Source organism: Rhincodon typus, chromosome 46 (genome assembly GCF_021869965.1).
Source record: "Rhincodon typus isolate 14 chromosome 46, sRhiTyp1.1, whole genome shotgun sequence".
In the NCBI taxonomy this organism is placed as follows: Eukaryota; Metazoa; Chordata; class Chondrichthyes; order Orectolobiformes; family Rhincodontidae; genus Rhincodon; species Rhincodon typus.
Genome location: NC_063377.1, coordinates 6165015 through 6183448, shown reverse-complemented (window position 1 = coordinate 6183448; position 18434 = coordinate 6165015). Strand labels below are relative to the sequence as shown.

General features: G+C 48.5%; 1 protein-coding gene across 1 annotated transcript in view; it reads left to right on the top strand.

The window, feature by feature from the left end:
* Positions 1 to 18434, top strand: part of LOC109923658 (tetratricopeptide repeat protein 24) — a 35459-nt gene that overhangs the window by 14161 nt on the left and 2864 nt on the right. Inside the window, exons 5-12 of the mRNA XM_048620340.1 lie at positions 2967 to 3088; positions 6136 to 6255; positions 7122 to 7204; positions 7723 to 7886; positions 10605 to 10776; positions 14187 to 14257; positions 15829 to 15883; positions 18001 to 18102. Coding sequence (XP_048476297.1) covers positions 2967 to 3088; positions 6136 to 6255; positions 7122 to 7204; positions 7723 to 7886; positions 10605 to 10776; positions 14187 to 14257; positions 15829 to 15883; positions 18001 to 18102 — 889 coding nt within the window. The remainder of the gene's footprint in view (positions 1 to 2966; positions 3089 to 6135; positions 6256 to 7121; positions 7205 to 7722; positions 7887 to 10604; positions 10777 to 14186; positions 14258 to 15828; positions 15884 to 18000; positions 18103 to 18434) is intronic.

Genomic DNA, 18434 nt, shown 5'->3' with positions numbered 1-18434 from the left:
TAAGAAGAGTCTAGGCCCGAAACGTCAGCCTTCCTGCTCCTCTGATGCTGCTTGGCCTGCTGTGCTCATCCAGCTCTACACCTTGTTATCTCAGATACTCCAGCATTGGCAGTTCCTACTATCTCTGCTATTGACGGGATGTGGATGTCTCGGCATCCCTGCACGAGCAGTCCCGGTCTTCTCCTGCAGGGGTCAGGATTCTCTCATGGGGCGAGGAACCGCATATTGAGCACCCCTCCTACTGTACAGGCTCTCTCTCCTTCCTTTCACACTCTCGTGGGATGTGGGTATCGCTGGCTGGCCAGCATTGATAGTCTGTACCCAATTACCCCTCGAGAAGTTGGTGGTGAGCTGCCTTTTTGAACTGCGGCAGTCCCCAGCGTGGTTTAGGGACACCCACAGTGCCGTCAGGGAGGGAGTTCCATGATTTTGACACTGAAGGAACAGCCGATGTATTTCAAAGTCAGTCCTAGTGAGTGGCTGGGAGGAGAACTTGCAGGGGTGGTGTTCCTGTGTCCTTTTAGGGGGTAAAGGTCACGGGTTTGGAAGGTGCTATCTAAGGAGCCTTGGAGAGTCGCTGCAGTGCGTCTTGTAGATGGTACACACTGCTGCGACTGAGCATCGGTGGTGGAGGGAGTGGATGTGGTGCCAACCAAATGAGCTGTTTGTCCTGGATGGTGTCGAGCTTTATATACTAGTATCCCTACAGTATGGAAACAGGCCATTTGGCCCAATAAATCCACACCAACACTCTGAAGAGCATCCCACCCCCTACCCTATCCCTGTAACCCTGCATTTCTCATGGCCTATCCACCTAACCTGCACATCTTCGGACTGTGGGAGGAAACTGGGTGACCCAGCAGAAACCTGACCAGATACGCGGAGAATGCACAAACCCCACACAGACAGTTGCCTAAAGCTGGCATTGAACCGGGGTCCCTGGCGCAGTGAGGCAATGGTGCTAACCACTGTGCCACCTAGGCTTCTTGAGTGTTGTTGGAGCTGCACCCATCCAGGCAAGTGGGGAGTATTCCACCACACTCCTGACTTGCGCCTTGTCGATGGTATACAGGCTCGAGGGGGAGTCAGGAGGTGAATTACTTGCTGCAGGATCCCCAGCCTCTGACCTGTTCTTGCGGCCACTGTATTTATGCGGCTGGCTCCACATGTTGCATGTGGATGGGGATTGCTGATTGTTGATTGGGATTTGCCTTGGAGATCCCAAGAAGGCTGTCCTTTACTGTAAGCAGGCCCTGTAGAAATCCCAGCAATGGGCTGCCTTTTCCCATCATGGTTGGAATTCTGCATTCAATTCTGGACTCCCTGCTTTAGGAAGGATGTCATTAAACATGAAAGGGTGCAGAAAAGATTTACAAGGATGTTGGAGGGTATGAGCTATGGAGAGAGGCTGAATAGACCGGGGCTGTTTTCCCTGGAGCGTCAGAGACTGAGGGGTGACCTTATAGAAGTTTATAAAATCATGAGGGGCATGCATAGGGTGAATACCCAAGGTCTTTTTCCCATGTTGGGTGAGTCCAAAAATAGAGGGGCATAGGTTTAAGGTGAGAGGGGAAAGATTTAAAAGGGACCTGAGGGGCAATTTTTTCACGCAGAGGGTGGTCCGTGTATGGAATGAGCTCCCAGAGGAAGTGGTGGAGGCTGGTACAAATTTAAAAGGCATCTAGATGTGTATACGAATAGGAAGGGTTTAGAGAGATATGGGCCAAATGCTGGCAAACGGGACTAGATTAATTTGGGATGTCTGGTTGGCACTGATGGGTTGGGCTAAAGGGTCTGTTTCTGTGCTGTACGAATCAATGACTCAATGAGACAAAAGGAGAGATTGAGTGAGGTGAATGCAGATGGCACGGGTGGCATACGTGGATACTGCAGGGCGTTTGGGCAGTGAGAAAGGCCTGCTCGCTAGGCCTTGTGCTGAAATATCCTCCAAAACAAAAGACATACAGTTCAGACTCAGCTGAGAAAATGTGAGATCCTGCCCTCTCTGTGGAGACATTTTTTGGCTAGATCGTTTGACCAGAAACATGAGTGCAAGTTTGCAGTTGGGAAGTGATGTGAAACACCACTGAGAAGGAGCTGAGATCTGGGACAAATTATGTTTGACATAGACATAGAAAATATAAGCAGGAGTAGGTCATTCAGCCCTTCAGGCCTGCTCTGCTATTTAATATGGTCATGGCTGATCGTCCACATCAGTGCCCCCTTCCCACTTTCTCCTCATACACCGTGATTCCTTTAGGCCTAAGAACTGTGCCCGTTATCTCCTTGAAAACACTCAATGTTTTGGCCTCACTTACTTTCTGTGGGAGAGAATGCCAATTTGAGGAAATCAAAACTTGGAACTTCCACTCTGACTCCTTCAGATACGATGGTACATACCTTTGTTAAAATGATCCAACCAGACGCCTGTCCATGAGTTGAAAGCATTCACCAAATGGCTGACCAAGGTCTCATTTAGCAGACTTTGCTCCTTCAAAGGGCTAGCAGAGGCACAATGGACCAAGAAGCCTCCTCCGACGCTGTTAGAATCATTGAATCCCTACAGTGTGGAAGCAGGACACTCAACCTATCAAGTCCACACTGACCCCTCTGAAACGTACCCACCCTACCCCTGTAACGCTACATTTCCCATGGCTCACCCACCCAACCTGCAAATCTTTGGACTATTGGAGGAAACCGGAGCACCCGGAGGAAATCCAAACGGACACGGGGAGAATGTGCAAACTCCACCCAGACAGTCGCCTGAGGGTAGAATCAAACCCAGTTCCCTGGCGCTGTGTGGCAGCGGTGCTAACCACAGAGCCACCGTGCCGCCCAGTGTCCATGCTCCATTTCTGTTGCATAGGGTGCCAAGGGGGCAGAAGAGACTCAGGAAGGTACGAGGCTCAGAGCTTATGTTCTCCCAGAATTTATCCTAACTCATTTCCTGGTTTTCCCAAGTGCAGGTGATTTTCACGGACAGTGGCAAGCTTGTGAAGGCCTCGGAGCTGCTAAATTTCGCCTGGGGGATCCTGAGAGAGCCATCCTTTACTACAAGCAGGCCCTAGCTGCTCTAGGCAAGTCACAGGTATCTCTGTGTATTCACTCAATGTTCCGTGTGTCAGTGGCCAGACCAGAATCTATTGCCCTTGAAAAGGTTCGAATTAGACTTTATTGTCACGAGTACTCAAATACAAAAATACAGGAGTACCGCGAAAAGTTTTCATTATCGCCCACACAGCACAATCTTAAATACAAGTACCCAGGTGCAAAAACTTAAGGACGAGGTAGAAAGAATTGAGGAACAAGGCTAAAAGCTAGACGTTACAGTCATTCTTAGTATAGCGGAAAACAAATGAAGTAAAGTTGAGTTAAACATTACAGTTCTTAGCGCTAGGGCGAAAAATAAAAGAGATGAAGGTAAAAGTTCAACCACTGCAGTCTTTCTTAAGTCCTTAGCCATCCTGGGACCGCACTTCCAACAAGGGCTCGATCTCGTCTGCTTTGGCGTGTTTTCCCCGCACTGGATCAATCTCCCCGGCTCTCGTCGCCGCTGCAGATGTCAGGGGAGCCTCCGTCGCCACGTCGGATCTCAGACCGAAAAGGCCCAATTCAGGCACCATCCTTAGTCTCACCGTCAGTCCGTGCGCTGGGCAACGGGAACTCACCAAGAGGTGGGGGTGAGCCGCCTTCTTGAACCTTCTGCGTCCATGTGGTGGAAGGTCACCCACAGTGCCATTAGGGAAGGATTTCCAGGATTTTGGTCCAGAAGAAACATATTTCCAAGTCAGAATGGCGGGGCTCGGAGGGGAATGGTGTTCCCATGTATCTGCTGCCCTTGTCCTCTTAGATGATAGTAGTTGTTCGTTTGGAAGGTGCTGTCTAAGGAGCCTTGGCGAGTCGCTGAAGTGCATCTTGTAGATGGCACACACTGCTGCAGTTGCCGCCGAAGTATTTACATGGCTGGTCCAGTTCAGTGTCTGATCGACGGACGTAGGAACCGAAGGTTAAAGGAGCAACAAAGGAAAGATTTGTGTTTACATAGCACTTTTCACAGCCATAGGAGATCCCAAAGTACTTTACAACCAAAGAAGCACATTTTCTGATGTGAGCTCATTGTTGTAATGTAGGAAATGTGGCCGATATCTGTGTGCAGGATATTCCCACAAGCTGGCAGAATGAGCCAGGTCAGCTGTCTTTATTGATGGGGGTTGAGGAATAAATATTGGTACCAGACACTGCGGATAGCTCTCCCACAGACAACATCACCTCTCCCTGAAGCCCTCACCATGCCCTACGTTAAATTAGTGCCACTGATGTTTTGCATTCAAATAGACAGGCACTGCAGCGCTCCCTTAGCACTGACCATATGAGAGTGCAGTGCTCCCTCAGCGCTGACCCTCCAACAGTGTGGTGCTCCCTCAGCGCTGACCCTCCAACAGTGCGGCTCTCCCTCAGTACTGACCCTCTGACAGTGCAGCGCTCCCCCTGCGCTGACCCTCCGACAGTGTCTGCTCCCTCAGCGCTGACCCTCTGACAGTGCAGCACTCCCTCAGCACTGACCCTCCAACAGTGCCCACTCCCTCAGTCCTGACCTTCCGACAGTGCCTACCTCCATTTGCTTGTTCTATCAGATAAGTGGGATGTGCATGCTTGGAACTCAGATTGGAGGAGGTTCCAACATGAAGGCTGGTCTGAAGTGTAAGAGCCCTTGGGATCCAAGGCAAGTTGGCAAACTGGATCCAAAATTGGCTTACAAATAGGAGGAAAAGAGTGATGATGGAGGGTTGTTTTTGTGATTGGAAACCTGCAACGAGTGGTGTACCACAGGAATCGGTGCTGGCCCCCTTACTGCTTGTTCTGTATGTTAACAACTTGTACGTGAATGTAGTAGGTATAAGTAGAAAGTTGGAGATGACAAGGAAATTGGTGTTGGTGATGGTGAGGAGGATGGTCTCAGGCTACAGTCTGATATTGATCTGCTGGTAAAATGGGCAGAGCATTGGCAGATGGAATTTAATCCCGATAAATGTGAGGTGATGCATTTTGGGAGGTCTAATAAGGGAAGGATATACGCAATGAATGGTAGGTTCCTAGGGAGCACCGAGGAACAAAGGAACCTTGGTGTACAAGCTCATAGATCCCTGAAGGTGTCAGTGCAAGGAGACGGTGGTGAAAAAGGCATATGGGACGCTTGCCTTCATTTGCCAGGGTGTAGAATACAGGAGCAAGGAAGTCTTGTTTCAAGTTTATATGGCATTGGTTAGGCCTCAGACGGAATACTGTGTACGGTTCTGATCACCACTGTGTCAGAAGGATGTAACTACACTGGAAATAGTGCAGAGGAGATTCACCAGGAGCCTGGTATGTAAAGTGTCAGTTATGAGGAGAGACTGGATAGGCTGGGTTTGTTCTCCCTGTAGTAGAGGAGGCTGGTGGAGAATCTGACTGAGAGATACAAATTATGAGAGGTATAGACAGAGCAGATCTTGAGAATCTCTTCTACTAGCAGACATATCTAAGACTAGCGGGCATACGTTGAAGCTGAGAGGAGCAAGTGGTTCAGAGGAGATCTGAGAAAGAATTTTTTCAGCCAGACGATGGTAGAAATATAGAACGTGCTGCCTGAGAGCGTGGTGGAGGCAGCTACTCTCACAACATTAAGGAAGTATCTGGATGAGTGCTTAAAATGCCAGGATATAATAGGATATGGACCAAGTACAAGTTAATGGGATGTTGGTTGGTCAGCATAGACATGCTGTATGACTCTATGACTCTAACGAAACCACAGTCTGATGGCTGCAGAGATTGGTAGATTGATATCTCTTCAGGCCATGAAGAGATTGGTAACCAGAGTCAACACAGGGTATCTCTTAGTGACGAGAGAGATGTGCAATTTAACACTGAACTCCAGCGAAGATTAACTGACACGGGTTGTTGACAAGGGAGTAGGAACAATGTCCAAATCCCTGGGCACAGAATTAGGAAAAATGAGTGAGTGATAAGCAACTTCACACAATCTAGACTTAAGCAATAATTAACTGAGCACAAAACTATAGAGTGATTCGCTGCAGAGAGAGGTGGAGTATCCAGAGCTTATGCTGCTTTCTCTTCCCTTTTCCATATTTCTGGCAGGAACCCACTGGGTCAGCCCAGGAAAGGATTGTGAACAAGATGACAGATGCCATCCAGTACAAGCTGTCCCTGAATAGTGCGTTGCCCCATGCCAGTGGTATCCCACCTGCCATGCCTTTGGTAAGTGTTTGACATGCAGCGAAACAGCTTGTACGTCAGAGACCACTACATCAGTTCCCAATTCCCACTGCTGGTCCTAATGGTACAGAGTAACTCTGATCCTACTTGCCTCACTCAGGCTGAGTGTTTGATGGGCAACAGTGTAGAGGGAGCTTTACTCTCTATCTAACCCCGTGCTGTCCTTGTCCTGGGAGTGTTTGATGGGGGACAGGGTAGAGGGAGCTTTACTCTGTACATAACCCCATACTGTCCCTGGCTTGGGATGGTTTGATGGAGGACAGTGTAGAAAGAGCCTTACTCTGTATCCAACCCCGTGCTGTCCTTAAAAAAACAAAAGGACTGCAGATGCTGTAAATCAGGAAACAATACAGAAATTGCTGGAAAAGCTCAGCAGGTCTGGCGGCATCTGTGAAGGAAAAAACAGAGTCAACATTTAGGGTCCAGTGACCCTTTCTCAGAATGGGGTATCTAACCCTATACTGTCCCTGTCTTGGGAGTGTTTGATGGGGGACACTGTAGAGGGAGCTTTACTCTGTATCTAACCCTATGCTGTCCTTGTCCTGGGAGTGTTTGATGGGGAGCAGGGGGAACAGTGTAGAGAGAGCTTTACTCTGTATCCAACCCCGTGCTGTCCCTGTCCTGGGAGTGTTTGATGGGGGAACAGTGTGTGGAGGGGTTTACTCTTTATCTAACCCCGTGGTGTCCTTGTCCTGGGAGTGTTTGATGGGGGGACAGTGTGGAGGGAGCTTCACCCTTCTTTATAATATGTGCTCCTTCATCTCCTCAAAGCAATGGGCTCTTGAACTGGTTGGTCGCCATCTGTATTTCTGATGTAGTGAACCATTAATGATCCATGTTGTTCACAGAAGTACCTACCTGGAAGTTTCCCTCGAACAAACCCACTGAGGGCTCCTGCTCCTGTAAATGGACATCGAATGCAAATACTGCAGTAAGTAAGGTGCTGCCGCTTCCTAGGTGCAGTGGAATTTGGAGTTTTTGGCGGATGGGTTGTCTTGTAACCCAGGTAGCTTCACATTAGTGGCCGGTCCATTTGCACTTTGGGAATGTTTTAATTCAGCCATTGTACAGTGTGACTCCCTCGCTGACAGTGTCTCTGAGTAGGGTGTGTGATTACATGATAAACATATTTAGTTTGGTGCTAAAGTTACGCATAATTGTGTCAATCGGGAACATTTCACAACCCCGCCTTGTGAAATATTTCACGTGTATCCAAACCGGTAGGCACAAGGCTGAACTCTCTTCAGGAAGCAGCCTGCAGAATCAAACAAGAAAGAGATCTCGCTTCCTTGAGCTGGAGGTATTATCCAAACATGACAGATTCGAGATGGGACAGAGAGAGGGTTAGACATGTGCGATGAATGCTTCTGACCTTTCCCTTTTAACTAGGGTTTGCAATGTTTCTCTCCTGTACTTTTCACCTGTCTTTCACCCCTTGTTCTCAAGCAGGCTGGGGGACAACCAAACACCCCCTTACCCCTCCATCTGCCTGAGAACACAGCACATCTGTCAAGAGCGGGGACACAGCCAGCACAGGCTCCCTTCACGAGGGCGTGAAGGCCCGGGCACTTCTGCTGCAGAAACCGAGCAGTCGCTCAGTGGGGATCTGGCAGGTAATGAGTGGCCAACGGTAGGCGGACAGTGCCAATGTTTTACTGTTCAAATTGGAATTGCTGCTTAATGAGGTGGGACCTGGTACAGGTTTCAGCTTGAGAACCACATTTGTAAAAACTGTGAGATCAGTGCAGCACAGAGAGGTGACCATTTGGCCCGCGGAATCCTCATATTTTACATTTTTACCATTTCTACATCTTTACCATCACACACACACACACACGGGCATGGCCCTACCTTTTCCCTGTAACGCCACATTTACCATGGCTAATCCATCTGGCCTGCACATCCCTGGACACAATGGATGATTTAGCTTGACCAAGCCACCCTCACCAGCACATCTTCGGACTGTGGGAGGAATCTGGAGCACCCGGAGGAAACCCACGCTGATGTGGGAGAATGTATGAACTTCACACAGACAATCACCCGAGGCTGGAACCTCCTATGGAATCAATCTCCACCACATGCCCAGGCAACGCATTCCAAATTCTAACAACTTCTGAATGAAGAAGTTTCTCGTCATCTCACACCTAGCTGAAATTGTGACCCCCTTGTTACACTCATACCAACTGGCAGAAACAGAACATCCTTCTTTACCCTGTCAAAATTGTTCATAATTTTGCACACCTCAATAAGGTCACCTCTTAATCTCCTCTGCTCCAAAAGCAATAAGCCCAATTTCTCTAATCTCTCCTTGCATCTAAAATCTCTCATCCCTGATATCATTCTAGTTAATCTCCATTGAACTCTCTCCAGGGATGTTAATTCCTTCTTTAAGTAAGATGCCCAGAACTGAGCACAATATTCCAAATGTGGTCTGACCAATGATTTGCAAAGGTGTAGCATCTATCCCTTGTTTTTTAGACCATCACTATAAGTCCACTGTCCTCTCATCCCTGGAACATGTGGATAACAAGGACACCTATGCCTGACTCCTATTTATTGACTTTAGCTTCGCCTTCAACACCATAATTCCAAACACACTTATCTCCAAACTTTGAGACCTAGGTCTCTGCTCCCCACTCTGCAATTGGATCCTCGACTTCCTGACCCACAGACCGCAATTGGTAACGATAGGCAACAACACCTCCTCCGTGATAATCCTCAACACCAGCAAGGCTGTGTACTCAGCCCCTTTACTACACTCCTTATACGCTCGTGAGTGTGTGGCCAAATTCAGCTCTAACTCCATTTACAATTTTGCTGATGACACCATCGTAGTGGGTTGGATCTCAAACAGCAATGAGACAGAGTATGGGAGAGAGATACAGAGCTTAGTGGCACGGTGTAGAGACAACAATCTGTCCCTCAATGTCAGCAAATCGAAGCCATTGACTTCAGGAAGCAGAGTGGAGGGCACGTCCCTGTCTGTATCAGTTGTGCTGAAGTGGAGATGGTGGAGAGCTTCTCCCAGTTCTGAGGAAGGGTCACCGAAACGTTAACTCTGTTTTCTCCTCCACAGATGCTGCCAGACCTGCTGAGTTTTTCCAGCAAATTTGTTTTTGGCCCTATACTGTGTTTTTTTTTAAATTTAATTCATTCATGGGTTGAGGGCATCGCTGGCTAGGCCAGCATTTATTGACCATCCCTAATTGCCCAGAGGGCAGTTAAGAGTCAACTACATTGCAATGGGTCTGGAGTCATATATAGGCCAGACCTAGTAAGGATGGCAGTTTCCTTCCCTAAAGGGCATTAGTGAACCAGCTGGGTTTTTCTGACAATCGGCAATTGATTAGTGGGCATCATTAGACTCTTCATTCCAGATTTTTATTGAATTCAAATTCTACCATCTGCTGTGGCAGGATTCGAACCTGGGTCCCGGGAACATTACCTGGGTCTCTGGATTAACACTCCAGTGATAATAGCACTAGGTCGTCACCTCCCTATAATACAGGTTTTGGTGGGGTTTTTTTCCCAAACCTGTGAACCTTGAGCCTTTACCCTCTTTATAAGTACTTGGAATCTCTCACATTGCCTACTTCTAAGAACTAAAAGTCCCTAGCTAGATTGTACTGTACTTTTGGTGACCTTCTGGTGATCTTGCTGCAGTTATACAGGGCCCTGGTGAGGCCACACCTTGAGTATTGTGTGCAGTTTTGGTCTCCTAGTCTGAGGAAGGACATTCTTGCGATTGAGGGAGTCCAGCGAAGGTTCACCAGACTGATTCCCGGGATGGCAGGACTGACATATCAGGAAAGACTGGATCGACTGGGCGTGTATTTGCTGAAATTTAGAAGAATGAGGGGGGAATCTCATAGAAACATATAAAATCCTAATGGGACTGCACAGGCTAGATGCGGGAAGAATGTTCCTGATGTTGGGAAAGTCCAGAACTAGGGGGTCACAGTCTAAGAATAAGGGGTAAGCCATTCAGGACTCAGATGAGGAAGAATTTCTTTACTCAGAGAGTTGTGAACCTGTGGAATTCTCTCCCAAGAGAAGCTGTTGGGGCCAGTTCATTAGATATATTCAAGAGGGAGCTAAAGGGACCAAGGGGTACGGGAAGAGGGCGGGAATAGGATACTGAGATTGTATGGTCAGCCATCATTGGATTGAATGGTAGTGCAGGCTGAATGGCCTCCTCCTGCACTTGTTTTCTATGTTTCCCTGGGATCATAACAATATTTGAGCACAGAATCATTTCCAATCTAAGTGAGAATTGTCAGCCTTCACAACCCCAGATTGAAAAACCAAATCCGCAAACTGTTTCCCATCAGAAGTAGCGGAGATCGAGAGTGCTGAGGGACCCTGGGATAACAGTGGAAATGTGCACCGCAATGGGGCTGAGGCAGAGGAGAAAGAGAAGGATGACCTTGCAGTCGTGACAGAAGATGAGGATCTGTACCAGGAGGATAAACTCTACAGCAATGGCCCTGCTCAGGAAAACAGGTACCGGCCAACTTTTTTTTTTCCTTTATTCATTCACGGGATATGGGCATCGCTGGCCAGGCAGCATTTATTGTCCGTCCCTAATTGCCCAGAGGGCAGTTCGGAGTCAACCACATTGCTGTGGGTCTGGAGTCACATGTAGGCCAGACCAGGTAAGGATGGCAGTTTCCTTCCCTAAAGGACATTAGTGAACCAGATGGGTTTTTCCAACAATCAACAATGCATTCATGGTCATCATTAGATTCTTAATTCCAGATATTTTATTGAATTCAAATTCCACTATCTGCCAAAGCAGGATTTGAACCCGGGTCCCTAGATCATTAGCTGGGTCTCTCGATTAACAGTCCATCTAGGCCATCTTGTGTGTTGTAGAGCCATACAGCATGGAAACAGTCCCTTCAGTCCAACCAGTCTGCGTCGACCATAATTCCAAACTAAACCTGTCCCACCTACCTTCGCTTGGCCCGCATGCTTCCAAACTTCGTTATTCATGTCTTATCTAAACGTCTTTTAAACTTTGTAATTGTACCCACATCCACCACTTCCTTTGGAAGTTCATTCCACACACAAACAACTATCTATGTCCTTTTTAAAATTTTTCTCCTCTCACCTTAAACATATGCTCCCCCCAAAGTCTTGAAATTACCCCACCCTAGGAAAAAGACACCTGCTATTCACCTTATCTATACACCAATTGATTTTATAAACTTCTATAAGGTCCTGCTCAACCTCCTATGCTCCAGTAAAAAAGGTCACAGCCTCTCCCCATAACTCAAACCCTCCATTCCCTGTAAATCTCTTCTGAACCCTCTCCAGCTCGATAATATCCTTCCTATAACAGGGGTGACCAGAACTGGACACAATACTCCAGAAGAGGCCTCACCAACGTCCTGTACAACATCAATAAGACGTCCCAATAACTGACTGTACTAAAGATAAGACATAGAAGCAGAAATAGGTCATTGATCCCAGCGAGTCTGCTTTGCTACCAATGGCTGATCTGATCATCCTCAGATCCCAAATGTGTCCCCACACCCCACCACTGACTCGATTCCTGGGACTGACCTTGCCAACCTCCTCCCTTGTACTCCCCCAGATTATTGAGACCGGTCTGACCTCCCCAAGTTCATTTTGGATCGCCGTGGAGAAAGAGACGTCTGAGCTTTGCCACTCCTACTTTGCAGTAAATGGTCTGAATTTTTACGCAGCTTTTCACCTTGTCCTGGGGATTCGCATGTTTGCTGGTGGGACTGGTATTGTATACATTCTAACACACGAGGCAATGATAATTGTACGGTTTGGGCTGGGCAGATCAGAGGACGTGCGCTGCCCATCTCCATTCATTTGCAGTGGGCCCTAATGTCTTTCACGGATTGAGTGGGATCCTTAAGTTGTGTCTCATCCAAACCCCAGTGGCTCTCTTTATCTCCCCCCACCCCAGCCCACCCCACATCTGCCTGGAGGGAGTTAACGTTCTCTTCCCTTGGGGTGACTGGTCCACATCATCGGGAGCTGTGATAGGTGCTCCGAAGAAGCCTGTGAGAATTTAACAGGGCAGCAGAGGGCAGGGGTGAAAGAAGCCCGCAAGCAGTATTTGCTTGGTGCGGCTGGGAAACGTTGGATCCTGGAGAAACCGAGGGGCAGCACTAGCTTGGTGAAGCTTACCACCTGCAAGAAAGCTGAAGTTGTGGCTTCTTCATTGAGGAGGCACTGAAGTTTTGAAAGGTCTTTGAAAGAGGAGCATTGGAATTCCTTCACAGCTAAGCCTGTGGATAGTGGGAGCAGTCTGCAGCAGGGGTGCAGGGGTGGGTGGCGGGAACGATGGACTTCTGACAAGACTTCAACAACTGTGGCCTTACTTAAGGAGGGTCACTCTTACATAGGAGGCAGTTCAGATGAGGCACACGCAGCAAATTTCTGGGATGGAAGGGTTTGGCTTATGACAAAAGGTTGACTGGTTTGAGCTTTTGGAGTTTAGAAGAGCAAGAGGTGATGTTATTGAAATGTATAGCATCCTGTGGGTGGACTTCAGAGGGTGGGCGCTGAGAGGGTGTAATGGCGGGATACAGAACTCGGGGCTTTCAGACTGACAGGGACTCCCTTTGAAGACAGAGATGAGGAGGATGTTCTTCTCTCTGAGGCTCATATGTCTGTGGAGTCTCCCAGACTGCAGTGGAGTGTTGGTCACTGAAGACTCAAGTTAGACAGATTTCTGATCAACAAGCCAATCCAGGGTTATGGGCGACAGACAGTAAAATGGGGTTAAAGCCTCGGGTAAATGATCTTATTCACTTACTTGAGGGGCCGAGTGGACTACCCCTAATTCTTATGACCTTGTGAATCACAAGATGGCCAGGCTGGTTCTAAGCCATTTACCCTCCCCTCTAGCCTCAGTGTACAGCAACTTCCAGAACTCTTCAGAGACTGAGATGTGTATCAGGAACTTTATTCCCAATAGCATAAGTACCACACTAATCCTCTGAACCAGTCAGAGTGAAGGATAGCTTTGGCACTGATCGCCTAGACATAGCAGCTCATTCTTAAACTACTTTTCATGAATATTCTCATGATTTGTATCTTCAGAAGCTGGTAACAATTTCTATTATGAGTTTTGAGACCTGACTCCAGAAAGCAGAGTTCATAATCCAGGTGGACACTTCCAGTGCCAGGAAACAGGCACTGTCAGAGGGTCAGCGCCGAGGGAGCAGGCACTATCGGAGGGTCAGCGCCGAGGGAGCGGGCGCTGTCGGAGGGTCAGCGCCGAGGGAGCGGGCACTGTCAGAGGGTCAGCGCTGGGGGAGCAGGCACTGTCAGAGGGTCAGAGCTGAGGGAGCGTCGCACTGTCAGAGGGTCAGCGCTGAGGGAGCGGGCACCGTCAGAGGGTCAGCGCTGAGGGAGCGGGCGCTGTCGGAGGATCAATGCTGAGGGAGCTGGCACTGACAGAGGGTCAGCGCTGAGGGAGTGGGCACCGTCGGAGGGTCAGCGCCGAGGGTGCGGGCGCTGTCGGAGGGTTAGTGCTGTGGGGGAGTGGGCACTGTCCAAGGGTCTGCGCTGAGGGAGCACAGATTCAGTCTAGGCTTTCCAGAGAGAATCTGATGATGATTTGAGAAGTGGGAATGTGCAGCATTGTGGGCAATAGGCCGGGGAATTGGACTGAGTACTTCCTCATTTGGAGATTTGACATGGGGCTAAATGGCACCTTTCTGTGCTGTAACCACTCTGTGATTCCCTGAAGTCTTTTGAATTCCCTAGTGCTGTCCCAGTTAAGTGGCTCATTATTCACTGTTGATGGAGAAATGGCCTGTGATCGGAGGAATGGGCACAAAATGTACAAAGGGCCATTTCACAAGATGTTAGCAACATGAGATGCAGTGGCTATGGTTTCCGATCTTACTTTCCCTTCTCCCCAGGAACTTAAACAACACCTACCTGCAGCCAGATCCCACGTACCTGAACAATCCGCAGCTCAGAACAACTCAGAGTGAGTATTGCACAGATCCCAGTGTGAATCGGGAGCCCGTGATTACCAGAATGATTGACTGAACTCCTATTCCAAATGCCGGGGTTGATATTCTGTGGTTCACGGCTGAAATAACTCCACAGAGGCCGGTATCCGTCACTAAGTCACCCTTTATTTACACATAAACAGTCCTGACTTTAGTACTGACTCATTCAGAGTCTGGTACCAGACTGTCAGCATCTCCCCTTTTTTTATCTGTCAGCCAGGGCTCCCTGATAGGACCAGATTAACAGAGCCAATAAGCGAACTCCTATTCTGTGAGGTCCAGCTCGATTACGACAATAGCCAATCATGAAAGTTGGATTCAATTTAGACAAAATCCTGAACAAAATGTCAATGTCATAGCCACAGAGAATCCCCACAGTGCAGGTAGAGGCCATTCTGTTCATCGAGTCTGCACTAACCCTTCCAAAGAGCATCCCACCGTATCCCTATAACCCTGCATTTCCCATGAATAACACACCCAGCCTACACATCCTCAGGTACTATGTGGCATTTTGGCACGGCCAATCCACCTAGCCTGCACACCTTTGGAATGTGGGAGGAAACCGGAGCAAACCCGCGCAGACACAGGGAGAAGGTGCAAACTCCACACAGACAGTCGCCTGAGGGTGGAATCGAACCCAGGTCCCTGGCGCTGTGAGGCAGCAGTGCTAACCACTGAGCCACCGTCATAAAAATCCCTGCAGGTTCACTAAAAGGGAAAGAAATCTGTCGTCCTTATCCGGTCGGGGATTTCATCGGGGACTCCACACCCACAGAAACATGGCTGCCCTCTGACGTGGTCCCTGAAAGCTGGCTCCCGGGGGCAATTAGGGATGGGAAATACCCGCTGGCCCAGCCAGAGGGCACCCGCAGCCTGTGAAAAAGTTTTTTAAGAAACATCCACAAGGCCAAATTGTTTGCCCTGGAAGGAGTCGTTACCCTGAAGTGCAGCTTGAGGGGACATAGCATCTATTGTAGGATGTGGGTGTCATTAACAAGACCAGCATCTGTTTGCCCATCCCTAATTACCCCGTGATCTGAGTGACTTGCTGGGGCAGTTTCGAGTCAAACCCAAATGCCGTAGTTGTTGAGTGCCACCCCTGAGGAGGGCTGAAAAAGTGCTAAAAGGAATTAGAGAGGCCGAACGGCCTCCTCCCGATCCGAGAATCTCCCCCCTCACTGGCTGCAACTGTCTTGACTACAGAAGCAACACCCTGAGGTGGAGAAAGGCACATCACAAATGTAAGATAACAAGTATAGAGCTGGATGAACACAGCAGGCCAAGCAGCATCAGAGGAGCAGGAAAGCTGACTTTTCGGTTCGGGACCCTTATTCAGAAATGGGGGGTCCAAACCTGAAACGTCAGCCTTCCTGCTCCTCTGATGCTGCTTGGCCTGCTGTGTTCATCCAACTCTACACCTTGTTATCTCAGATTCTCCAGCATCAGCAGTTCCTACTATCTCTCACAAATGTAAGACCTGCTCTCTCTCTCTCTTTTTTGTTTGACCTGAACGCTCTACCCCATTCTTTCTCTCTCTCCGATGTAGGTGACCACTTCTACGAAACATTGCAGACGAGGCAGATGCCAGCAGTTGAGGAGGGGTATGTCTGAATTACTCCACATGCTCATCACAGCCCCCTGCCGTTCAGTGGTTAATGAACATCTCGATTTGGCCGTGTCAGATCTCACATCGTGTCTGACGAGTCCCGTGATTGCTCCTGGTTTGTTCAGCCCAGTTCTCATCTGGGAGTACAGACTCCACCAGTGTTAAGTGTCGAGGGAGCTTTACTCTGTATCTAACCCTGTGCTGTCCCTGTCCTGGTAGTGTTTGATGGGGGGACAGTGTAGAGGGAGCTTTACTCTGTATCTAACCCCATGCTGTCCCTGTCCAGGGAGTGTTTGATGGTGACAGAGTCAAGGCAGCTTTACTCTGTATGTAACCCCGTGCTGTCCCTGTCCTGGGAGTGTTTGATGGGGGGACAGTGTAGAGAGAGCTTTACTCTGTATCTAACCCCGTGCTATCCCTGTCCTGGGAGTGTTCAATTCTATGAAGAGATTACGAGCAAGGTGAACAATGGGGACCCAGTGGATGTGGTGTACCTGGATTTCCAAAAGGCCTTCAACAAGGTGCCGCACAAGAGGCTACGGCATAAGATAAGGATGCATGGCGTTAAGGGTAAAGTATTAGCATGGATAGAGGATTGGTCGACTAACAGGAAGCAAAGAGTGGGGATAAATGAGTGCTGTTCTAGCTGGCAGTCAGTGACTAGTGGTGTGCCTCAGGGATCGGTGTTGGGACCGCAATTATTTACAATTTATATAGATGATTTGGAGTTGGGGACCACGTGTAGGGTGTCAAAGTTTGCAGATGACACTAAGATAAGTGGCAGAGCAAAGTGTGCAGAGGACTGTGAAACTTTGCAGAGGAACATAGATACATTGAGTGAGTGGGCAAAGGTCTGGCAGATGGAATACAATGTAGATAAATGTGAAGTCATACATTTTGGTAGGAGTAATAGTAAAAGGGATAATTACTTGAATGGTAAAAAGTTGCAGCATGCTGCTATGCAGAGGGACCTGGGTGTCCTTGTGCATGAATCACAGAAGGTAGGTCTGCAGTTACAACAAGTAATTAGGAAGGCAAATGGAATTTTGTCCTTCATTGCTAAAGGGATTGAGATTAAAAGCAGAGAGGTTATGTTGCAGCTGTACAAGGTGCTGGTGAGGCCACATCTGGAGTACTGTGTGCAGTTTTGGTCTCCTTACTTGAGAAAGGATGTACTGGCACTGGAGGGGGTGCAAAGGAGGTTCACTAGGTTGATTCCAGAGTTAAGGGGGTTGGTTTATGAGGAGAGACTGAGTAGATTGGGATTATATTCATTGGAATTCAGAAGATTGAGGGGGGATCTTATAGAAACATATAAAATTATGAAGGGAATAGATAAGATAGGAGTAGAGAGGATGTTTCCACTGGCAGGTGAAGCTAGGACAAGAGGGCATAGCCTCAAGATTAGAGGGAGCAGATTTAGGACTGAATTGAGAAGGAACTTCTTCACCCAAAGGGTTGTTAATCTATGGAATTCCTTGCCCAGTGGAGTAGTTGATGCTACTTCAGTAAACGTTTTTAAAGATAAGGTAGATTTTTTTTGAACAATAAAGGAATTAAGGGTTACGGTGAGAACGCGGGTAAGTGGATCTGAGTCCACGAAAAGATCAGCCATGATCTTATTGAATGGCGGAGCAGGCTCGAAGGGCCGGATGGCCTACTCCTGCTCCTAGCTCTTATGTTCTTATGTTTGATGGGGACAGTGTAAAGGGAGCTTTACTCTGTATCTAACACTGGGTTGTCCCACTCCTTGGAATGTTTGACTGGGAGACTGTGGAGGAGCTTTAATTGCAATTTAAAAGTGTAGAGGGAGCTTGACCCCATATCTAACTGCGTGCTATCCCTGTTTTGAGAGTGTTTGATGGAGGCACAGTTGAGGTAGCTATACTTTCTGTTTAGAAGAATTGAGGGAGCTTTACACTATTCATGGAACCCCATGCTGTCCCTGTCCTGGGAGTGTTTGATGGGGGGGACAGTGTAGAGGGAGCTTTATTCTGTATCTAACCCCGTGCTGTCCCTGTCCCAGAGTGGCTCCTCCAATATTACAGTGTATGTCCTAGTGATGGTGAGGGAAGTAGTTTTTGATTCTCACCCCTTCCCTTTCTGTTTCAGCATGGCTTCAGGATCACAGAAATCTGGGCGTTCCAGCGATGGGAATGACCAGGACTCTCCGAAGTGGAGGAGGAACTGGGAATCCAAAATGTGCAAAATCATGTGAGATCCGGTTTCCCAGTCCGAGATAGTCCTGACGATGAGATTTGAGCCTCAATGGCAGACATTTGTGACTCCCTCTCCTGGAGGCTGCCACGTTACCTCATTCTTCAATCGTATTGTAGCGTTACCTTTCCCTTGGGCCCTCACAGCGCAGCTCAGTATTCCGACTGTTACAGGGTCCTTGTAATCAGTGCTGACCTCTCACCCCATCCTATGTTGGGCGAGGTCAGGGGTCAGTATGACCTCTCACTCTGTCCTATTGGCGGGGGCGGGGTGGGGGCAGTACTGACCCCTCTCCCTGTCCTGTGGGGAGGGTCAGTGCTGTCCCCTCT